The following is a 19,055-nucleotide window of genomic DNA, read 5'->3' as shown; positions in this document are numbered from 1 at the left end:
TTTATTATGCATGAGTTTTGACCTCAAATAGCATGTTAGAGATATTAGAGGTGTATATTTTTTTTGAGACAGTGCCACACTTTTTTCAGATTTTTATTATGTTGAGGGTGTGGAACACTAGCTGAGTGCTGGCTGGCTATTTACATAGGTTTGTAGTTGTGGTTGTGCACACAGTTGCACTTGAAGCCAGTTGGATCATCAAATAATTCTGAATGTTCTTAGAAGCGTTTCAAATTGATGTAAAAAACAAACTTCATTTGCCTATCAACATAAGCCCAAAGCCTGTCAACACAGGCCCTTACATTACTGGTTTATGCAGGCTGTTAGAAAACAGTTAGCTGAAATGCTAAAACTGGATATAGTGGAGTCCACTAGCTCACTATGGTCCCCTTTGCTGGGTAAAAGAAATATGTTTTTTTTTCCAATTTTTAGGAATTCTTGGAAAACATATTGAAAGAGTGAGAACTCCACTGATAAATAAAGTTCAGTATGAATTTATTCATCAAGTCTGATGCAAACATAAAAGCCAATGTGTTTCAGGGGCTCACAATCCCATTTTTTTTAGTGTTGTAGACTAAAAAAATAGGGAAAGTATATGTAAGAATCAAAGGTATTAATTGGTGTCTAGAAAGATGGCAACTCTCTAGATAAGCATTTATACCTTTGGATCTTACACATGCTATTGTGGGTTCTTTTGTTCTCCAGCCCTGATGAAGGGAGACTGTGAACACCTGAAAACTGCGGAGGGTTGCTTGGGGGGAGGTGAGTAAAGTTCTACTGTAACTTGCAGGTGAAACTATTAATGTGAGTGGATTTATGAAGATAATCCTGCATATGAGTAAATTTATAGTAATTAACGTGTATCTGAAGCCAAACTTTTTTTCTGTTTTGGATCACACTACTGGCGAACTGATGTTGCCATCTGTGTGGCCACTTGGGAGATTTAAGCCTTGTTCACACGGTCGGAATTTCCGATGGAGAAAGTCAGATGGGCTTTTTCCATCGGAAATTCCAACCATGTGTATGCCCCAATCTGATTTTTCCCATCAGAAATTCCGAGGAATTCCGTCGGAGTTTAGATAGAGAACATGTTCTCTTTTACTCCAATGGAATTTGTGATTTTGGTCGGACAAAAGTCAAGACCGTGTGTAAGGGGCTTTACCCTTTCTATTTGTATAGGGCTCACTGTTACTTAAAATTGAGAGAAAATCCAAAATTTCAAGTTCAGATTAGAACAGGAATTGAAAGGAAATGACTGACAACTTTATAGAAATCTATATTCACTTCAGTGAAGAGAAATCTCCCCAATGGAACAAACATGGCAAACAAATAAAAAAAATACAGAGGTTTTAAGCATTCCTTACTCTATGCCTAATTGAATCAAATACAGTTTGGGGTTTAGATCTATTGTAATGTAGCGTTGTACATAAAGAATGTGTTTAGAAAAATATAACAATATGTTCAATTTTTCAGGAACCGAGGAAGTTTTAATTTGGCAAATAACATGTACGATGTCAAGCCTCAGTCTGCACAGAAAGGTCGCAGTTATATGAACCGTGTTGGCATCCAACCAATGAAGTTATTGCACGAGACCTCTGAAGGTTGCCGAGAAATATGGAAGCCACAGAAGAAAGTGGACTCTTCAGGCACTGCCAGGAAAGTTCACAACAAATCAAAAGTTGGGAAAAAGATATGCATGTGTAATAATGTTCATAAACAGTACTAAACAACTTTGTTTACATTTTGTACAGAAACAAATGTCTTTTCACAATTCATGGGGGTATCTTTTTCTTGAAAGAGTTGTAAATATATACGGGGAACTGCAATACATATCTTTGTCCATTAACTGGTGAGTCACCTCAAAACTGGTTTCTCAGTTTTTGGTTGGATGCTTTTTTTTGAGACAAATTAAATCACATATTGATCTATCCCTGAGTTCTTCATGGTGAGTTCTCTTCACCTAAGTTCCCAGGTTTACCCACCTGTGACAATGCTAAAGATAGATGGTTTAAATTTAGGCTGATTCCTGCTGAATTGGTCAAAATTTAGGCCAGGGGTAGCCCTGTTGGCACCACCTGGCTCGACAAAAGTACATCTTTCAATCAACGAAGTCAGGTGGAAAATTTACAAACAATGACTACATCAAATCAGATGCAGTTACTGTTCAGTTATTTAGACAGCCACGGGAGCTGGCTGTCCGAATACCATAGTCAGCAGGGAAGGTTCCTCCATCCACACTGTATAGTGTGGATGCAAGTATCTATCAGCTTTCTCTCGTTTGGCCAGTGGGTTGAACAAAAGAAATCTATACATGTATGGCTAACTTTTGACTTTCTACTTACTCTAGATTTTGTATTTATTTTACTTATTAGAGAATACAGCCAGTTGAATGATTACACTACTTCATGGAGGAGATAGAGTTGGGAACCCTGGTGGGTATTTTTCTCCTCTGGAGTTCTCAAGATATATTAGAGGATGATTCTATTCATAAGCATTAACCTGTAACTGGAATGTCAGTTTAGGTAGAGCTCACTTTTAAACTGGAGAAAGAATATTGCTACTGTATGTTTGTACAATTTATTATTGCTTACACTCTATGATTTGCACAGAAATAGTCAGTACTGTACAGTGCTGTAAAAGATAAAATGATATTTTAGATATTTATATATAAACATATATAATGAAAGACTGAGAATTTAAACTTTAATGAAACTTTAATGAAAATTATGTTTATTCTTTAGTAAGCTATCACACTGTCTGGCCTATATTAAAGATAAATGGTGTGCTTTGGGCTGAAGAAACCTATAACATTTCAGCTTACAAATGATTACAGCAGTAAGAAAAAAATTATATGAAATCTAATTGGTTGCTGCAGGTAGCTAGGCTTTTGCAACTAGCTATAGTTAAAAAATGCCTCCAGTTATAATTGTTATTATTTACAGGGTGACTGACATTACACTGTATGTCAAAGGTCAGCTATGGCTTGTACAACTGCTGCTGACCTTTTATATAGCACTTATACTCACACTGTATAACAGACCATTGTACAGTGAGTAATTTTGTAAATCTGCACTTTTAGAGGTTGCCTTTCACTAGTAAGAATAGACGTTTGCAAAGCTGTTTTAGAAATATTTGGTATTGAATGCTGTGTTATACAGGGCTCCAAAATATTTTATAAGGGTGTATATGGCCTGCTACATATTCACCAATATGGGGTATATATAGCCAGGGACTTACTGTGCATGACCCTTTGTGACACCAGTATCTTAGAGATCTTAAAGTAAAACTGTGGCCAGGTTATAGTATTTACATATTTTTAACAAACAAAATTAGTTTGTAAACAAGTCCTCTGAATGTGCAGACACTGTGGAGAAATTAATCCTCAAAGATCACAGCAGAGGAACTAAAGTTGTTCAGATCATTTTTGCAGGCTGCTCAGCTCACTCTGTTACCTCTTCTTCCTAGAGCTCATGCTTTGTGTTTACATTATAGATTGAAAGGCTGTAGAAATCACAGCTTTGTGTGGGGTAGCAGAGGGAGCAGAGCTGGCTTAGAGGCTTGAGGAGCTTCAATGATTCTGTTGTGAACTTTGAGACTCGATTGCGCTACTGTGCCTGAAGCAAAAAAGGTCAGTGTGGACCTGCTTTTTATGTCTGATAATTAATTTGCTTGCTCTAGAGTCACATGGCTGATTTGTCTAGTGTTGCCAGTTTTGGATGTGCCCATATACTGTCTTGTATGTGCTCAAGTAAATATCAGTTTTGTGTGGACTGTGGTAGGGTGAATCAACCACTGGCTTTTTAGGCTACTAGTAGACCAGCAGACCTAGGCCCGGATTCAGAAAGAATCGCGTATCTTTAGGCGGGCGTAGCGCATCTCATATGCGCTACGCCGCCGTAACTTAGTCAGGTGAGTAGCGTATTCAGAAAGAACTTGCACCCGAAGTTACGGCGGCGTAGCGTATATGGGCCGGCGTAAGCCCGCCTAATTCAAATGATCCAGGCAGTGGGCGTGTTGTATGGAAATGAATCGTGACCCCACGTAAAAGACGCGCTTAACGAACGGTGCATGCGCGCGCATGCTCAGTATCATGTCAAATTTTCTCCCAAAGTTACGCCGGCTCAATGTTTAGTCGACGTGAACGTAACCTACGCCCATCCCCATTCAGGGACGACTTACGCAAACGACGTAAAATACGACGCGGTTTCCGACGTCCATACCTAACATGACTTACCCCTGCTTTATGAGGGGTAAAGTTACGCCGGACCGACGCCTTACATAAACGGCGTAGCTAAATCTGACGGGCGCAAGTACGTTTCTGAATCGGCGTATCTACCACGTTTGCATATTCAACGCGGAAATATACGGAAGCGCTCCTAGCGGCCAGCGGAAATATGCACCTAAGATACGACGGCGTAAGAGACTTACGTCAGTCGTATCTTAGACAAATTCTGGCGTATCTGATTCTTTGAATCAGGCGCATAGATACGACGTCTCACATTCAGACTTACGACGGCGTATCTGGAGATACGCCATCGTAAGTCCTTTGTGAATCTGGGCCCTAGAGTATGTAAATCCATAGAAGATGTGGCCATAATTCTCTAGATCCCATACCACCAAGACCTGCTACATGTTTTTCCCCCTGCTTATTAAAATTAAAGAATATTAGACGTTAATAACATAAAGTGAAAAAAACAAAATAAGTATCTTTTAAAATGTTACATACTATGAAGTATCATTAATAATTTTCAGATGTGTACAAACATTAGTTTTTTGACATATATTTGCAAATATTTATTAAATCCATACACTTGTGATGGGATTATGGTCTTGGAGATGGTACACTTTATCCAGGGTATTTACACTGGCTGAATATTCAGCTGTATAATTATTATAGAATAAGCTACATTGTTATCCAGCCATCCCAAAGACTTGATTGGTGTAGGATGGGTCAGGTGTATGCCTTTATTTATTTATTTATTTATTTATTTATATATATATATATATATATATATATATATATATATATGAAGATTATTGTTTAAATAGTTTGTGTAAGAGTGAACCATGTTTTATACATATATTTTTGGAACCACTCAGTGCAATATTAAACTTCACTCTTTGCTGGAAAACCATTCCAGTTGAGCCAAGCCCCCTACATGGGTTATAAAAGATGCTATTGTCCTGCCAAAGCTGAAAATGTTTGGGTATCGATTAGTAGATTTATAAAAATTTGCAGGATCAAAAGGGGTCTTCTATTAATAGACTCACTTTCTCCCACTCTAACCCCTAATTTATGAATGGGGACCATAGGTACAGCTACATATTAAGGACCAAAAGAGGGAGAAGGTTCCAAAGTGCATCAGACGAATGTTGAACTTTATTTCACTATGACCTTAATCTTGAAAAACAGGGAGAAAAAACAAATGTACTACCTGGAAATTTGACATTTAAATTGTAATATCCTGTATTCCTATGTTGTGAAAAGCTGTGAAAAGCATACTGGAAATAAAGTACTTTGAAGAAGAATATAATATTTATCTATAAATACATTTAAGCATATAAAGCGGGAAGTAGAAGGCATGGGCATGAAAAATGAAATGAAAAATGCCTGTAAAAGAAACGTGGCTAAACGTGAGTAACCGCGTTTACATGTGTGCACAAGCTGTTACAGGCATTTGGCGTTTCAAATGCCTCTGAACACCTGTCCTGAATGCATTTTATTGCTTTCCAAAAAATACTTCTAAACTCAACTGCCTAGAAACGACTATAGACGACCCTGTGTACATGTACTGATAAGATAACATGGAAGAGAGTTTAGGAGCAGCTGAAAAAAATGCCCAACTGCTCCTAAACATCCCTTTACCAGCAGCAGTGTACATGAGGCCTAATGCCTCGTACACACGATCAGACTTTTGACTGTGCAAAAGTCCCCCGTGAGTCCGTCGGAAGTCCGACGGAAAGAAAGAGAACAGGTTCTCTATCTAAGATCTGTTGGACTATTGACGAAAAAAGGTTGGTAGAGGCTACACAAGGCCGGACTTTCCGAGAAAAAAAAGCCTGTCTGACTTTTTTTCTCAAAGTCTGGCCGTGTGTATGAGGCATTAGAGTGCTTAGAACTAAGAGCTTTCATAAAGAGTTTCCAACGTTTACCAAATATGAACCCTTGTTTCTCACCTTTCCTTGTAGTTACAGGCAGTGGATCCCAACACAGGGGATTTATTATTGTTTAACTTCCTGTGGATCAATGGACCAAGCCCAAGCATTTAGATTAAATGCTATTATCTGATCACCATTATGTCTAGGTTCGAACATCAGATGTCATTGGTGTATGCAGAAGGTGAAGAGGTAACACTTTGTTTTAGGCTGAAATTCTATTAAAATTGTTTGACAAAGGACATTTATCTTTGCTTTTTTACAATAGTAATCTTATTTCTCAGTTAGGGTTCATACAATTTTGTTTGCATTTTATTTCTTCCTCATATGTGAATGCAAAAGCAACTTGATTAAGCACAAAGCACCTCAAATCAACTCCTTCAGCAGATCAAAAGCAAACAGGAAGCAAGTCAAATCAATTCCAAAACACCTGAAAGCATATTGATTCTGACTCCATTCTTATACCTTACGTATAGTACTTGCACCACACATAATAGGCAAAATGCTTATTGAGCATGTTTTGTTTGTGATTTTACAGAAAGTCTGCTATAGAACATACTGTATATATAGTTGTCTAGAGTTTGGCACTTTTGTAGAAAATATGTTTCCATGGCTACGCTTATTAGAAGAATTTCATGTGTGTGTGTGTGTGTGTGTATATATATATACTGTGTGTGTATATATATATATATATATATATATATACATATATATATACGTGTGTGTGTGTGTGTGTGTGTGTGCTGCTTATCAAAGTGTCTAGTGACACTTGTGCCTGATTAGAAGAGTATCCTACATTACACCCCTATAACCCCAACCCCTCTCACCATTATCTTTCGATAGAAGTTACATTTTGATCTAATAAGTCTAAGGACTAGACATGGATATGCTAGTATTTTGCACTTTTCACAGTTTATTGTTTATATAATTTTTATTACAATATTAAAATATTTTCAAATACTATTTTCTGCCGGTCATGACAAGAAACTCATATATAGTAAACATATTTCACAAAGGTAAAAGTTGATTTAGTGATAGCACGAAAACTCATGTGTCTGCTTGATGAACATCTCATCTCAAGCAACATTTCTCAACCTTTTACCCCTAAAATAATAATTTTCAGGTTTTAGAAAACCCTTACTAAAACCAACTTATTGGTAGTCAGTAGGAAAAATGCTCCTTATGTTGGTGGATAGTAGGAAGAATGCAACCCTAAGGCCGCGTACACATGATCGGTTAAACCGATGAGAATGGTCTGATGGACCGTTTTCATCGGTCCAAACCGATTGTGTGTGGGCGTCATCGGTTATTTATCCATCGGTTAAAAAAAGCCAACTTGTTTTAAATGATGGATTCCTAACCAATAGAAAAAAAAACGATCATTAGTAGGCACAGCCATCGGTTAAAAATCCACGCATGCTCAGACTAAATTAGGGGATGGGAGCGCTCGTTCTGGTAAAACTAGCGTTCGTTATGGAGCTAGCACATTCATCACGCTGTAACATATAGAAAAGCGCGAATCGGCTCTAACCAAACTTTTACTAGCATGCGGTAACACGGAATCAGCAAAAGCAGCCCCAAGGGTGGCGCCATTGGATTTGACCTTCCCCTTTATAGTACCGTCGTATGTGGTTTACGTGGCCGCGTTCTGACACGATCGTTTTTTTAACCGATGGTGTGTAGGCGCGACTGACCATCAGTCAGCTTCATGGGTTAACCGATGGAAAAATCCATCAGACCGCTCTCATCGGATTGACCGATCGTGTGTACAGGGCTTTACAGACACCTAAAAAGGTCACTGGTGTCATGCTGCTGGCTTTGCCATGTGGCATTGGCACTGGAACTATGCAGGCACCATCGAACAGGTGGTCAGTCAACCAAATCTCAAGGAACCCCTAGCAATGGCTTAAGGAACCTTAGGGACTTTTCATAGCTTATGCAGCGTTAGAATACAAGTGGCTTTGTTTGTCGCTGTTTTTATTTTTACACTTACCTGTCTGGGAGATCACAATATCTTATGTAATTAGTCATGTTGATTTTGTTATAATATATTTTCCATTTGAAGAATATTTACCTGTTCAAAGAGACAAAGCTTTAAAGTAAAAGTCCAGTCAAATACTATCTAAGCTTAAACCTGTTTCTACCCCCATTCTAAGCCCTATCCTAACCACCCTGTAAAGGTGGCTATATTTACCTATTCTCTGGGTGCTCCAATCCCATCACATTATCGAATCCCAGCGACAACTTCAGTGTAGAGGAGGGACAGCTGGCAACAGACACCCCATAGTAAGCTGTCACAGCATCGGCATTGTGCCCATTAATTGGCTGAAATAATCCAATTATACTAAAAATGTTTAGAGCTAGCACAGGACTCGGGTCACATTCAAAATTCATTCATTAAATTTAACATTTTAACAAGAAAATAGTGGTTGATTTACTACCTTAACTTCACCCTATGTTAAATGTCTTACTGAGTGGGTAAATACATTTTAAAGAGACCCTGTCAACATCCTAAAATATTTCTGGTAAAAGCACATACAAATTAAGTATTTTAAATGCTTGCTTGATGTGTTTTTTTCCCCTTTCTATTAATTCTTTTTAATCATTTGCAATGTGCCTTTGAACTCGCTAGAAAATTAGACTACTACACTTGCACACCATAGCCCTCTCTTCTTCTGGGAAAATCTAATAACTGTCTGTGCTGGTCCAGCACCTCCCTGTTTTTTCACCTCCCTAAATAACCTTACAATATTTGTAGCTGCTCAGGAGGGAGCTTGAGTGACAGCTGTGAGTCTGCTGGGGCTGCTGACATCCCATCCAACATAAGACGACAGTGCCAGCAGCAGTCCCAGGGCTTTGGGAAGTCCACACAAGGGAGGCCTTTACAGGTAAATAACATGCTTAAAATAAATTAAAGGCACATATAATCTTATGAGAATATTTTTGTTAAAATTAATGGTCTGATAGCAGAGTCTCTTTAATAGAATTGCTGAAGTATTAACTTATATTGGGGAAAATGCTGCTCTAAACTCCCTCCAGTTATGACCATTTGACCAAACTCATGGCGATGTGTCACGTGAACTCTGAAGGACCAGATATCTCATTTTGGCTGATGCTTCTCTTCAGTGGAGATCACATAAACAGATTCTCAAGCTTTCAGTGACCAGCACTGGATGAACCTTGAGCATCGTTTTCCCTAGAAAAGAAAAGCATTAGGGAACCAGGAAGTGAAGCAGCAAGGCTTCACTTCCTGATTCCCTTACCGAAGATGGTGGCGGCAGCACCCGAGAGCCGGGTGCCCTGGACAGGTAAGTGTCCTTATTTTAAAAGTCAGCAGCTGTTAATGTTTTGCAGTTTGGGAGATTTTTCTTCACTCAGACAAAAAAAAAAATCTATAGCAAAGCTTTAAGAAACAAGTCAGACCGTCCAAGGGTTTGTTTATACACTTGCTCTCTCTCTGAGTGCTGCTTGGATAGGATTTAGGGAAATTCATATCTCCCCTGAGCAGTCCTATCTGGGTTTGTGCTGATGTACCAGCATGTTGATGCAACTTTTGGTTTGCAACTTTACAGCCGCACCCAAGCATGAGGGGTAATGAAACTTTGTTAGCATCTGTAGGATCATAGCCAAGCAGTAGGGTCTATATTACACACAAAAAACTAAACACGCAATATTTAAAAATTATTAATAATTTCATTCTCTCTAACTCCAAAGGTAATGCCCTGATTGCTGCCATACCATCTGTCTCCCACAGGCGTGGGGTTTGGTGTTAGTTTACCCCCCCCCCCAATATAATAAGCACTTACCGCCACTGCCCTCACTAGAATGCTTCAGCACTAAAAGTGATTAGATCCTGGACTACCTCCAAAACCACTAAGAGCACTTGGATACTCTTCAAGGTATACATGAAGACATACATATTCTTCACAAGCAAGCTACAAGATTGCAGATTTCTTTGGGTATCTTGCCAATCCTCCAAAGGTGAGTTGAGACAATCCAGAGACAAGTAAATAATGCGCATAGGTACACATAAACCTTGGGTGTCAGATACAGCATAAACACAGCATGGTAATAAAAGTCAGAATGTGACAGTTTTGGATAAACTTATCAAGAAGTCTGTGTTAAAAATTGAGATGGGTAAAATACTTCCAGGGCTGCCATCAGAGGGGAACAGAGACCATGTTCCAATTTCTAGAAAAAAGGCAAGGAGAGAGGCGCCTCTGGGTGTAGTAGCTTAAAAACAATTTAATGGTTAAAAAACAAATACATGTGGTTGTTGCACTCACATTTGAGCAGTATGGAACAGGCACGTAAAGGTTTCTTTTAGGCTGGGTGAGCAGTCATCCGAGGAGGTAAGTTCCTTTTCCAGTCAGAGGGAGCGCTGTGCGGGGAGGTCACTATTTCATCCGAAGGATGGCATCCATGGGGATGTAGATGGTTCTCAACCCGAGGTCTGGAGCGCACGTGGAAGGCTGGCGAGGGCGGATGACGTCACTGGTATGCGACGCGTTTCAGAGTCTCAAAAACAGCTGATGGATTTTGCTGCTTACACTCCTTTCTCAAGCATCGGATGAAATAGTGACCTCCCCGCACAGCGCTCCCTCTGACTGGAAAGGGGAATTTACCTCCTCGGATGACTGCTCACCCAGCCTAAAAGAAACCTTTACGTGCCTGTTCCATACTGCTCAAATGTGAGTGCAACAACCACATGTATTTGTTTTTTAACCATTAAATTGTTTTTAAGCTACTACACCCAGAGGCGCCTCTCTCCTTGCCTTTTTTTTTTTTTTTTTTTTTTTTTTTTTTTTTTGAGTTGAGACAATCCTTTACCAAATACCATCACTTTACAATTCTTTATCAAATGCCATCACAGAAAAAAAATACACTACGTTGTTTATTAAAGTCTAAATTTCTATGATCGTCAACTCCATCTAGTGGTCAAAATGCAGTATATTTTCTCATTGAAGTATTTCAAAAAACAATACCATATTTTGGCCACTAGATGGAGCTGAAAATCATAGAAATTAATCTATTACAGATATTTCGGCCAAAATATGTTCAGTCTGCACAAATATATGTAACATTCTTTTTAACAAATATTTTAACAGTAGAGCCCTAAGTCTTTTCCATCGTCCTCACTTCCCATCCTCGTTGGGGACTTCTGCATAGAATGCTACCATGCATACTGTGCGTATTCAGTTCTGAGGCCCCGTACACACGGTCGGTTTGGTCCGATGAGACTGAACCGAAGTTAATTTTCATCGGACCAAACCGACCGTGTGTATAGGCTATCGGTCTGTTTTCCTTCGGTCCAAAATTTTAAAACATGCTTCAAAACCGAACCGATGGACCGCTGCCCCATCGGACCAAAACGATGGTTAGTACAGAAAAGCATCGGTTCAAAACACGCGCATGCTCAGAATCAAGTCGACGCATGCTTGGAAGCATTGAACTTTGTTTTATTCAGCACGTCGTGTGTTTGACGTCACCGCGTTCTGACCCGATCGGATTTTGGACTGACGGTGTGTACACATATCAGGCCGTACGGCCACTTCAGAGGTGAACCGATGAAAACGGTCCGTCGGACCATTCTCATCGGTTTTGTCCGACCGCGTGTACGGGGCCTTAGAGTGTCTATGGCAGCAGTTTTATCCCAGCAACCCATTCATCTTAGGCCCCGTACACACGAGAGGATCCATCCGCTGGAATTGATCCGTGGACCGGCTCCAGCGGATAGATCCCCTGGTGTGTACAATCCAGCGGATCTGTTTCCGCGGATTTTTATCCCCTGGGATGGATTTCCAGTGGATAAAAATTTGAAGACATGCTTTAAAATCTATCCGCTGGAATCCATCCCAACGGATTGATCCGCTGGTCTGTACAGACTCCCCGGATCAATCCGTCCGAATGAATCCCCCGCATGCGTCGTAATGATTCGACGCATGCGTGGAATTCCTTATATGACAGCGTCGCGCACGTCGCCGCGTCATCATCGCGGCGACGGCGCGACACGTCATCGTGAGGGGATTTCGGCGCGGATATCGATCCGATGGTGAGTACACTCCATCGGATCCAAATCCTCGCAAATCCTCGAGAGGATTTATCCGCGGAAACGGTCCGGTGGACCGTATCCGCGGATAAATCCTCTCGTGTGTACTAGGCCTAAGTATGGCTGATTTTAAAAAAAAAAATTTAGGTATTGCACAGCCCTTATTAGCTGATCTCTGTACTCCTGAATATGGATAACTTTTTAGAAGAAAAGTTTTCCTGGGCAAACTTTTTAAAGTAAAAATGTCACAAAATCGTGAATTTCAAACAAAGCATATCATTAAAAATGAATAAGGATAGGTTACCTTTAGATAAAACTGCATATCAAAACAACCAGTGAATCCAGGGATATCCAGAGATCCTTCCTTTGTAAAAGTCCCTACTGCGATGAGCCTTCCTATTAATTCCTAAATAGGATGGTCAATTGAGAGTACTGTGAGGCAGGTAGAGGTGGGGCCAAGCTCCGCGTTTATGGAAAAAGTCAATATTTACATATAATTTACATATACTATATGCATATATTTACATATAATTTAGCCTGCTGATATCTCCAAAGTTATTTAACATAATGACGTGGTTTTCACTAAAGGCTGGCTCTGCTTTCATCATATGCTCAGTTTGAATTGCCAAGGTTTCTGACAGATTTAGTTTAATCTCTGTGACATCGATCTCTGAATCTGACCCGACACAGTATATGGCAATATTCACAGTAGAAAGAAAATTTTTAATTTTGTGTTTTATTGATTTATTGGTTTAGAAGCACCAAGCGCAGTTTCTTTTTTTTTTTCGTCTTTTTTAATATTCCCAGTAGCTCTGAGACTCTCATGAGTGTCTGTCTATTGACAAGCATAGCTGAAACGGTGTCACAAAAACAAATGTGAGTTCCATGTTTTATTTATTTAAGTAAATGTATTTTATGTAATATTAAAAGAAAATCCAGTTTTATATGAGGATCCCCTCTAATATTGTGTTTTTTTTTTGTTTGTTTTTTAACTATTTGTCATGTCACGCTTGTGATTTATAGCCTAATCAGCTCTGTACAGATATTTTTGTAAAGATCATTGTATACCGTATTTAAAAAAAAATAAACAATGTACGGTAAGCTATCTTAATACTACCGTGGATTTCTTTATCACATTTACTAAATTATATGACTCATGTACGTATTAAGTGGTTCATTGGATTTTTATTTTTTTTCTTGGCACAGAATTTGTTGCATATGTAGTGACTTGTACGGAAATATAAATTCTATCATTAAAGACAATACTGATTTAAATTTTGACACATAATAGTTGTTTTTTCTTCTTTTTTTTTATTCTTTGACACAAAGGTTATCCTGTTTCGATGGTCTTTATTAGGTTTTAAAACAAAATACAGATACGTATAACTCTACATATAAACATGTGTGCGTCCAGATAGTTGCACAAAGACAACATTATTAAAGTGTTTGTTACGCCAGCAATTTATATTCCTGATATGTGCATGTTTGCTCCTTCATCAGGCCATCTAATGAAGGATATAAACAAGACCAAGGATAACCAAGGATTTTTGTGCGTTGAATTATGTACACACGGTTGGAATTTCCGACAAGAACTTTTGTTGTCTGAAAATTTGAGAACCAGTTCTCAAATTTTTGTTGTCGGAAATTCTGACAACAAATGTCCGATGGAACATACACACGGTTGGATTTTTTGACAACAAGCTCACATCGAACATTTGTTGTCTGAATTTCCAACCGTGTGTACGTGGCATTAAATTGTTGTTCCCTTCATCCTTGTTGTTCACAGAGTACCTTCTATCTCGTTCTGGAACTCGCTGCTTTCAAGTATTGACATCATTAAGATCTAGAGTCTCTTACATAGACTCTTACATTTGTATCTATACATATTTTGGACTCTTACATGTTTTTAACTGCTTGCCGACCAGCCGCCGTCATTATACTGTGACAGGGTGGCTCGGCTGCACGAATCACCGTAGGTGTACGTCGGCAATAGCAGGCGCCTGCAATGTCCACCGGCCATCTTCGATCGCTCCACAGAGGGCCAGAACGGGGATCTGTCAATGTAAACAAACAGATCCCCATTCTGACAGGGGAGTAAAGAGAGATCACCTGTTCCTAGTTTTAGGAACAGGGATCTCTCTGTTCTCCCATTCAGTCCCCTCCCCCCACAGTTAGAAAAACCTCTCTAGGGAACACATTTAACTCCTTGATCGGCCCCTAGTGTTAACCCCTTCCCTGCCAGTGTCCTTTATACAGTAATTAGTGGCTATTTTTAGCACCGATCGCTGTATAAAAGTCAATGGTCCCACAAAGTGTCCGATCTTTGCGCTGCAATGTCGCAGTCCTACTAACAATTACTGATCACCACCATTACTAGTAAAAAAAAATGAATAATAAAAATGCCATAAATATATTCCTTATTTTGTAGACTCTATAACTTTTGCGCAAACCAATCAATATACGCTTTTTTGTGATTTTCTTTTTTACCAAAAATATCTATAAGAATACATATTGGCCTAAACCGATGAAGAAATTTTTTAAGTTTTTGGGGATGTTTATTATAGCAAAAAGTACAAAAAGTAATTTTTTTCAAAATTGTCAGTCTTTTTTTGTTTATAACGCAAAAAATAGAAACTGCAGAGGTGATCAAATACCACCAAAAGAAAGCTCTATTTGTGGGGAAAAAGGACACAAATTTGTTTGTGGACAGCGTCGCATTACCGTGCAATTGTCAATTAAAGCAACGCAGTGCCATATCGTAAAAAATAGCCTGGTCATTAAGGGGGTAAATCCTTCTGGGGGTGAAGTGGGTAAAGCATTGCCTCATGTGACTGTTGGCATTCTCTCTTCTGTGTACCAAATGTTTATCCCAGTGATACATTAAAGAGGAGTCTGGACCAAAAACATTAAAAGTCAGCAGCTACAATTTTGGCACCTAAAAAGCCCCTTCGCTCTGTTGTGATTGCCTTTATTGACAGTCATTTATTTTTCTGCATAATTTTGGGATGTGGTGCCAGATTATGTGTAAGTGGATCTGTGACACTTATTTGGTTTATACACACAAAATGGCAGCTAAAGTTATTTTGTATATTCTATGGATGGTACATACAAGAGATATTTGTTTTAATGAGTAACTTGCATCTAAGTACTTATTAATAGTGCACCTTGTATATGAGTACAAGTGCTGCCACCTGGTGTAAAGACTTGGGATATTACTAACATGCATAATATTAATGAATAGTGATAATATCACCAATTTCAATTTTAACTTTTACCTTTAATTGATCATCAAGTTTCAAATATGCAACAGGGACTAAACCTCCAGTAAATATGGTCTCTGATTCAGTGTAACAGTCAAATCCACAGATACTACACGGGAGAAACACAAGTCGGATATTACAAAATGTAATTTACATAAATACATATAAGTGATATTAAATCTAAAACCAAAGGTTTAATATATTGCAGTTTACCACTTTTTTTACTTGGTGATCCAACCATAAAGCACTTCTTGCCTTAGGGTAACTCCGCTCTGGATGGGGGGGCAACAGAGACACCTTACCACAGCAGTGTTGTCAGTCTGGGGAGAAGGTAATGTTCGATGCATTAGCATAATTAGATTTACTTGATTAACAAACTAAAGCAGGAGTAAATGCGGAAGAATATTAAAAGAAAAATCGGGCCCCCTGCAATGTAATGTCATAATGTGCTAGTATGTACCGCATACTGGCACATTATGAAAAACATACCTAAAAATAAAGCTCTCTAGTAGAGCGCTGTCGCCGCTTCCATCTTCACCCTGTCTTCCTTACGGGTCCGCGGGCTCTGGCCATTCGAGTGGCCGAACCACGATGATGTCTCTCTATTAAAGGAAGTTGAAAAATATCAGATTAATAGGCTAGATCACCAGGTGAAAATAAAGGAAAAAGTCTAAAGAAAGAAAACAAATGTAGTCACCACATTTATGAATTAGTAATCTGCAATATATTATTTGTTAAAGCGGATGTGCCAGTAAAAAAGAATATTAAAAGCCAGCAGCTACAAATACTGCAGCTGCTGACATTTAATATTAGGACACTTACCTGTCCTGGAGTCCAGCGCCGTCCGCAGCAGAGGACGAGCGATCGCTCGTCTCTCTGCTGCTCCCCCCGCCATCCTCAGTGAGGGAACCAGGAAGTGAAGCGCTCCGGCTTCACTACCCGTTTCCCTACGGCACATGCGCGAGTCGCGCTGCGCCCGCCGATTGGCTTACACGCTGTGTGCTGGGAGCCGAGTGTTCCCAGCACACAACGGGGGACAGACGGGAAGTCTGGAAAAACCCGTCTTTTGCCCGAGACGTGTGGCCGGAAGTGGGTGCAAATACCTGTCTTTAGACAGGTATCTGCACCCCCCTCCCCCTGAAAGGTGTCAAATGTGACACTGGAGGGGGGGGGCGGGTTCCGATCAGCGTGAGTTCCACTTTAGGGTGGAGCTCCGCTTTAATACTTGTTTTGGGGTTTAATAAAAAGGAAACCAGGAAGAAAACTACTATACACAACCTGGCCACTCTGTTGAGAGCCTGAATGTCTGACATCCTGAGGGGTCATTTCAAACCATTCAGTACAAAAAAAACGTTGGATACAAGACTGTACTATAGGTGCTAGCTGGATGGCAGTAGGTGTGTCATTCTTCAAGTCTCTGCTGTGCAACTTCCTCCTGGTTGAGTGTATGAATAGGCAATTTTTTTTTTATTTAGAACCGCTTTGAATTGTTATTGTTGTCTGCATAGCCCCGATGGGAAATCCCTAATTTTACAGTTGTTGCCATATCGATACAGGCGACCCCCCCAGCACAGGTCCCTCAGTACAGATTTCTCTCCTCAGCAAAGACCCCTTAGTACAGAATAAACCCCTCCCCATACTTCCCAGCACAGAACCCTAAGTATAAAAAACCCTTTCCCCTGTACAGATTGACATACCCTGCACAGACCCTCAGAACAGACACCCCTCTCGCCAGCACAGACCCTCAGTGTTCCCCAGCAAAGACCCTCAGTACAAACACCCCTCTACCCAGCACAGACCCTCAGTACAGACACCTTTCTCCCCAGCACAGATCCTCAGTACAGACACCCCTCTCCCCAGCATAGATCATCAGTGTTCCCCAGCAAAGACCCTCAGTACAGACACCCCTCTACCCAGCACAGACCCTCAGTACAGACACCTTTCTCCCCAGCACAGATCCTCAGTACAGACACCCCTCTCCCCAGCATAGATCCTCAGTACAGACACCTTTCTCCCCAGCACAGATCCTCAGTACAGACACCCCTCTCCCCAGCATAGATCCTCAGTACAGACCCCACTCTCCCCAGCACAGACCCTCAGTACAGACCCCCTTCTTTCCAGCACAGACCATCAGTGTCTCCCTGCACAGACCTTCAGTACAGACCCCCCTCTCCCCAGCACAGACCCTCAGTACAGACAGCCCTCTCCCCAGCACAGACCCTCAGTACAGACACCCCTCTCCCCAGCACAGACCATCAGTGTCTCCCTGCACATACCTTCAGTACAGACACCCCTCTACCCAGCACAGACCCTCAGTACAGACACCCCTCTCCCCAGCACAGACCCTCAGTACAGACCCCCCTCTTTCCAGCACAGACCATCAGTGTCTCCCTGCACATACCTTCAGTACAGACACCCCTCTACCCAGCACAGACCCTCAGTACAGACACCCCTCTCCCCAGCACAGACCCTCAGTACAGACCCCCCTCTTTCCAGCACAGACCATCAGTGTCTCCCTGCACAGACCTTAAGGACAGACACCCCTCTACCCGGCACAGACTCTCAGTATAGACACCCCTCTCCCCAGCCCATCCCCCTTAGTACATACACCCCTCTCCCCAGCACAGACCCTCAGTACATACATCCCTCTCCCCAGTACAGACCCCTCAGCACAGAAATCTTCCCCAACACAGAACCCTCAGTGCATACCAACCTGCCCCACACATAACACCAGCACAGACCCTTCAGAACAGAGACCCCCTTCCCCTTAGTACAGGCTCCTCAGTAGAGATACCCCCCCATATTCCCCAAGGAAAAACCCCTCAGTACAGAGACCCTCCCCCAATACAAACCCCTCAGTAGATACAGCCCCCAAGAACAGATCACTCAGTACAGACATCCCCCCAGTACAGACACCCACCCAGTACAGACCCCTCAGTACAGCCTTCCCCCAAGTACAGCACAGACCTCTCAGCACTAACACCACTGCCGCCCCCCCCCCCCTTCTAGTACAGACCTCCATCTGTAGCCCAGATACTGTGACCGTTCAGGGTGAGGGGAAGTCCTACCGTTGGTTCTGTCTTGTCACTGTCAGGGGAGAACCAGTTGCTGACTGGAGGTCCTGTGGCCGCCGGATATTTGTTTTTGGTGTTTCACAGTGCTGTTGTGCAGCCCTGTGAAAACAGAAAAAAATCATCAGCACCCCAGAAAGTTGTCACCCGATGTGGATTGCACTCCCCTTAGTATGCCACTGGCTATGCATGCACCTTTAAACTGCCATTCCTAAATTCAGACGTGGATGTGAAAGGCAGCAAGAAACATGCAATGAATGTTTAAAGCTAAAGTTTAATTAAAAAAACACTTTTTAACGTCAAATCCGGTTAGGACATAGAATGGGAAGTTCAGAGAGAAGTACAACTGGCCACTTGTTATACACTGTGCAATCAATTTTAATTCATGTGATTGTATATTATGAGCTCAATAAGTAGGTTTTATCAGAATGTATGTGTTGCGCCATGAGTATATTCCAATTCTCTGAGTGACATCCAAAGTGGAGGCAGCAACAGTCGGCATCCTAAGACCCCATTCAC

General features: G+C 40.9%; 1 protein-coding gene across 1 annotated transcript in view; it reads left to right on the top strand.

Annotated features, from left to right (window-relative positions):
* Positions 1–3,901, top strand: part of ZNF365 (zinc finger protein 365) — a 50,815-nt gene extending 46,914 nt beyond the window's left edge. Inside the window, exon 5 of the mRNA XM_040361994.1 lies at positions 1,474–3,901. Coding sequence (XP_040217928.1) covers positions 1,474–1,726 — 253 coding nt within the window. The 3' untranslated portion in view covers positions 1,727–3,901. The remainder of the gene's footprint in view (positions 1–1,473) is intronic.
* The last annotated feature ends 15,154 nt before the right edge of the window (positions 3,902–19,055 follow it).

Source organism: Rana temporaria, chromosome 8 (genome assembly GCF_905171775.1).
Source record: "Rana temporaria chromosome 8, aRanTem1.1, whole genome shotgun sequence".
NCBI lineage: Eukaryota > Metazoa > Chordata > Amphibia > Anura > Ranidae > Rana > Rana temporaria.
This window is presented reverse-complemented; position numbering and strand designations above follow the sequence as displayed.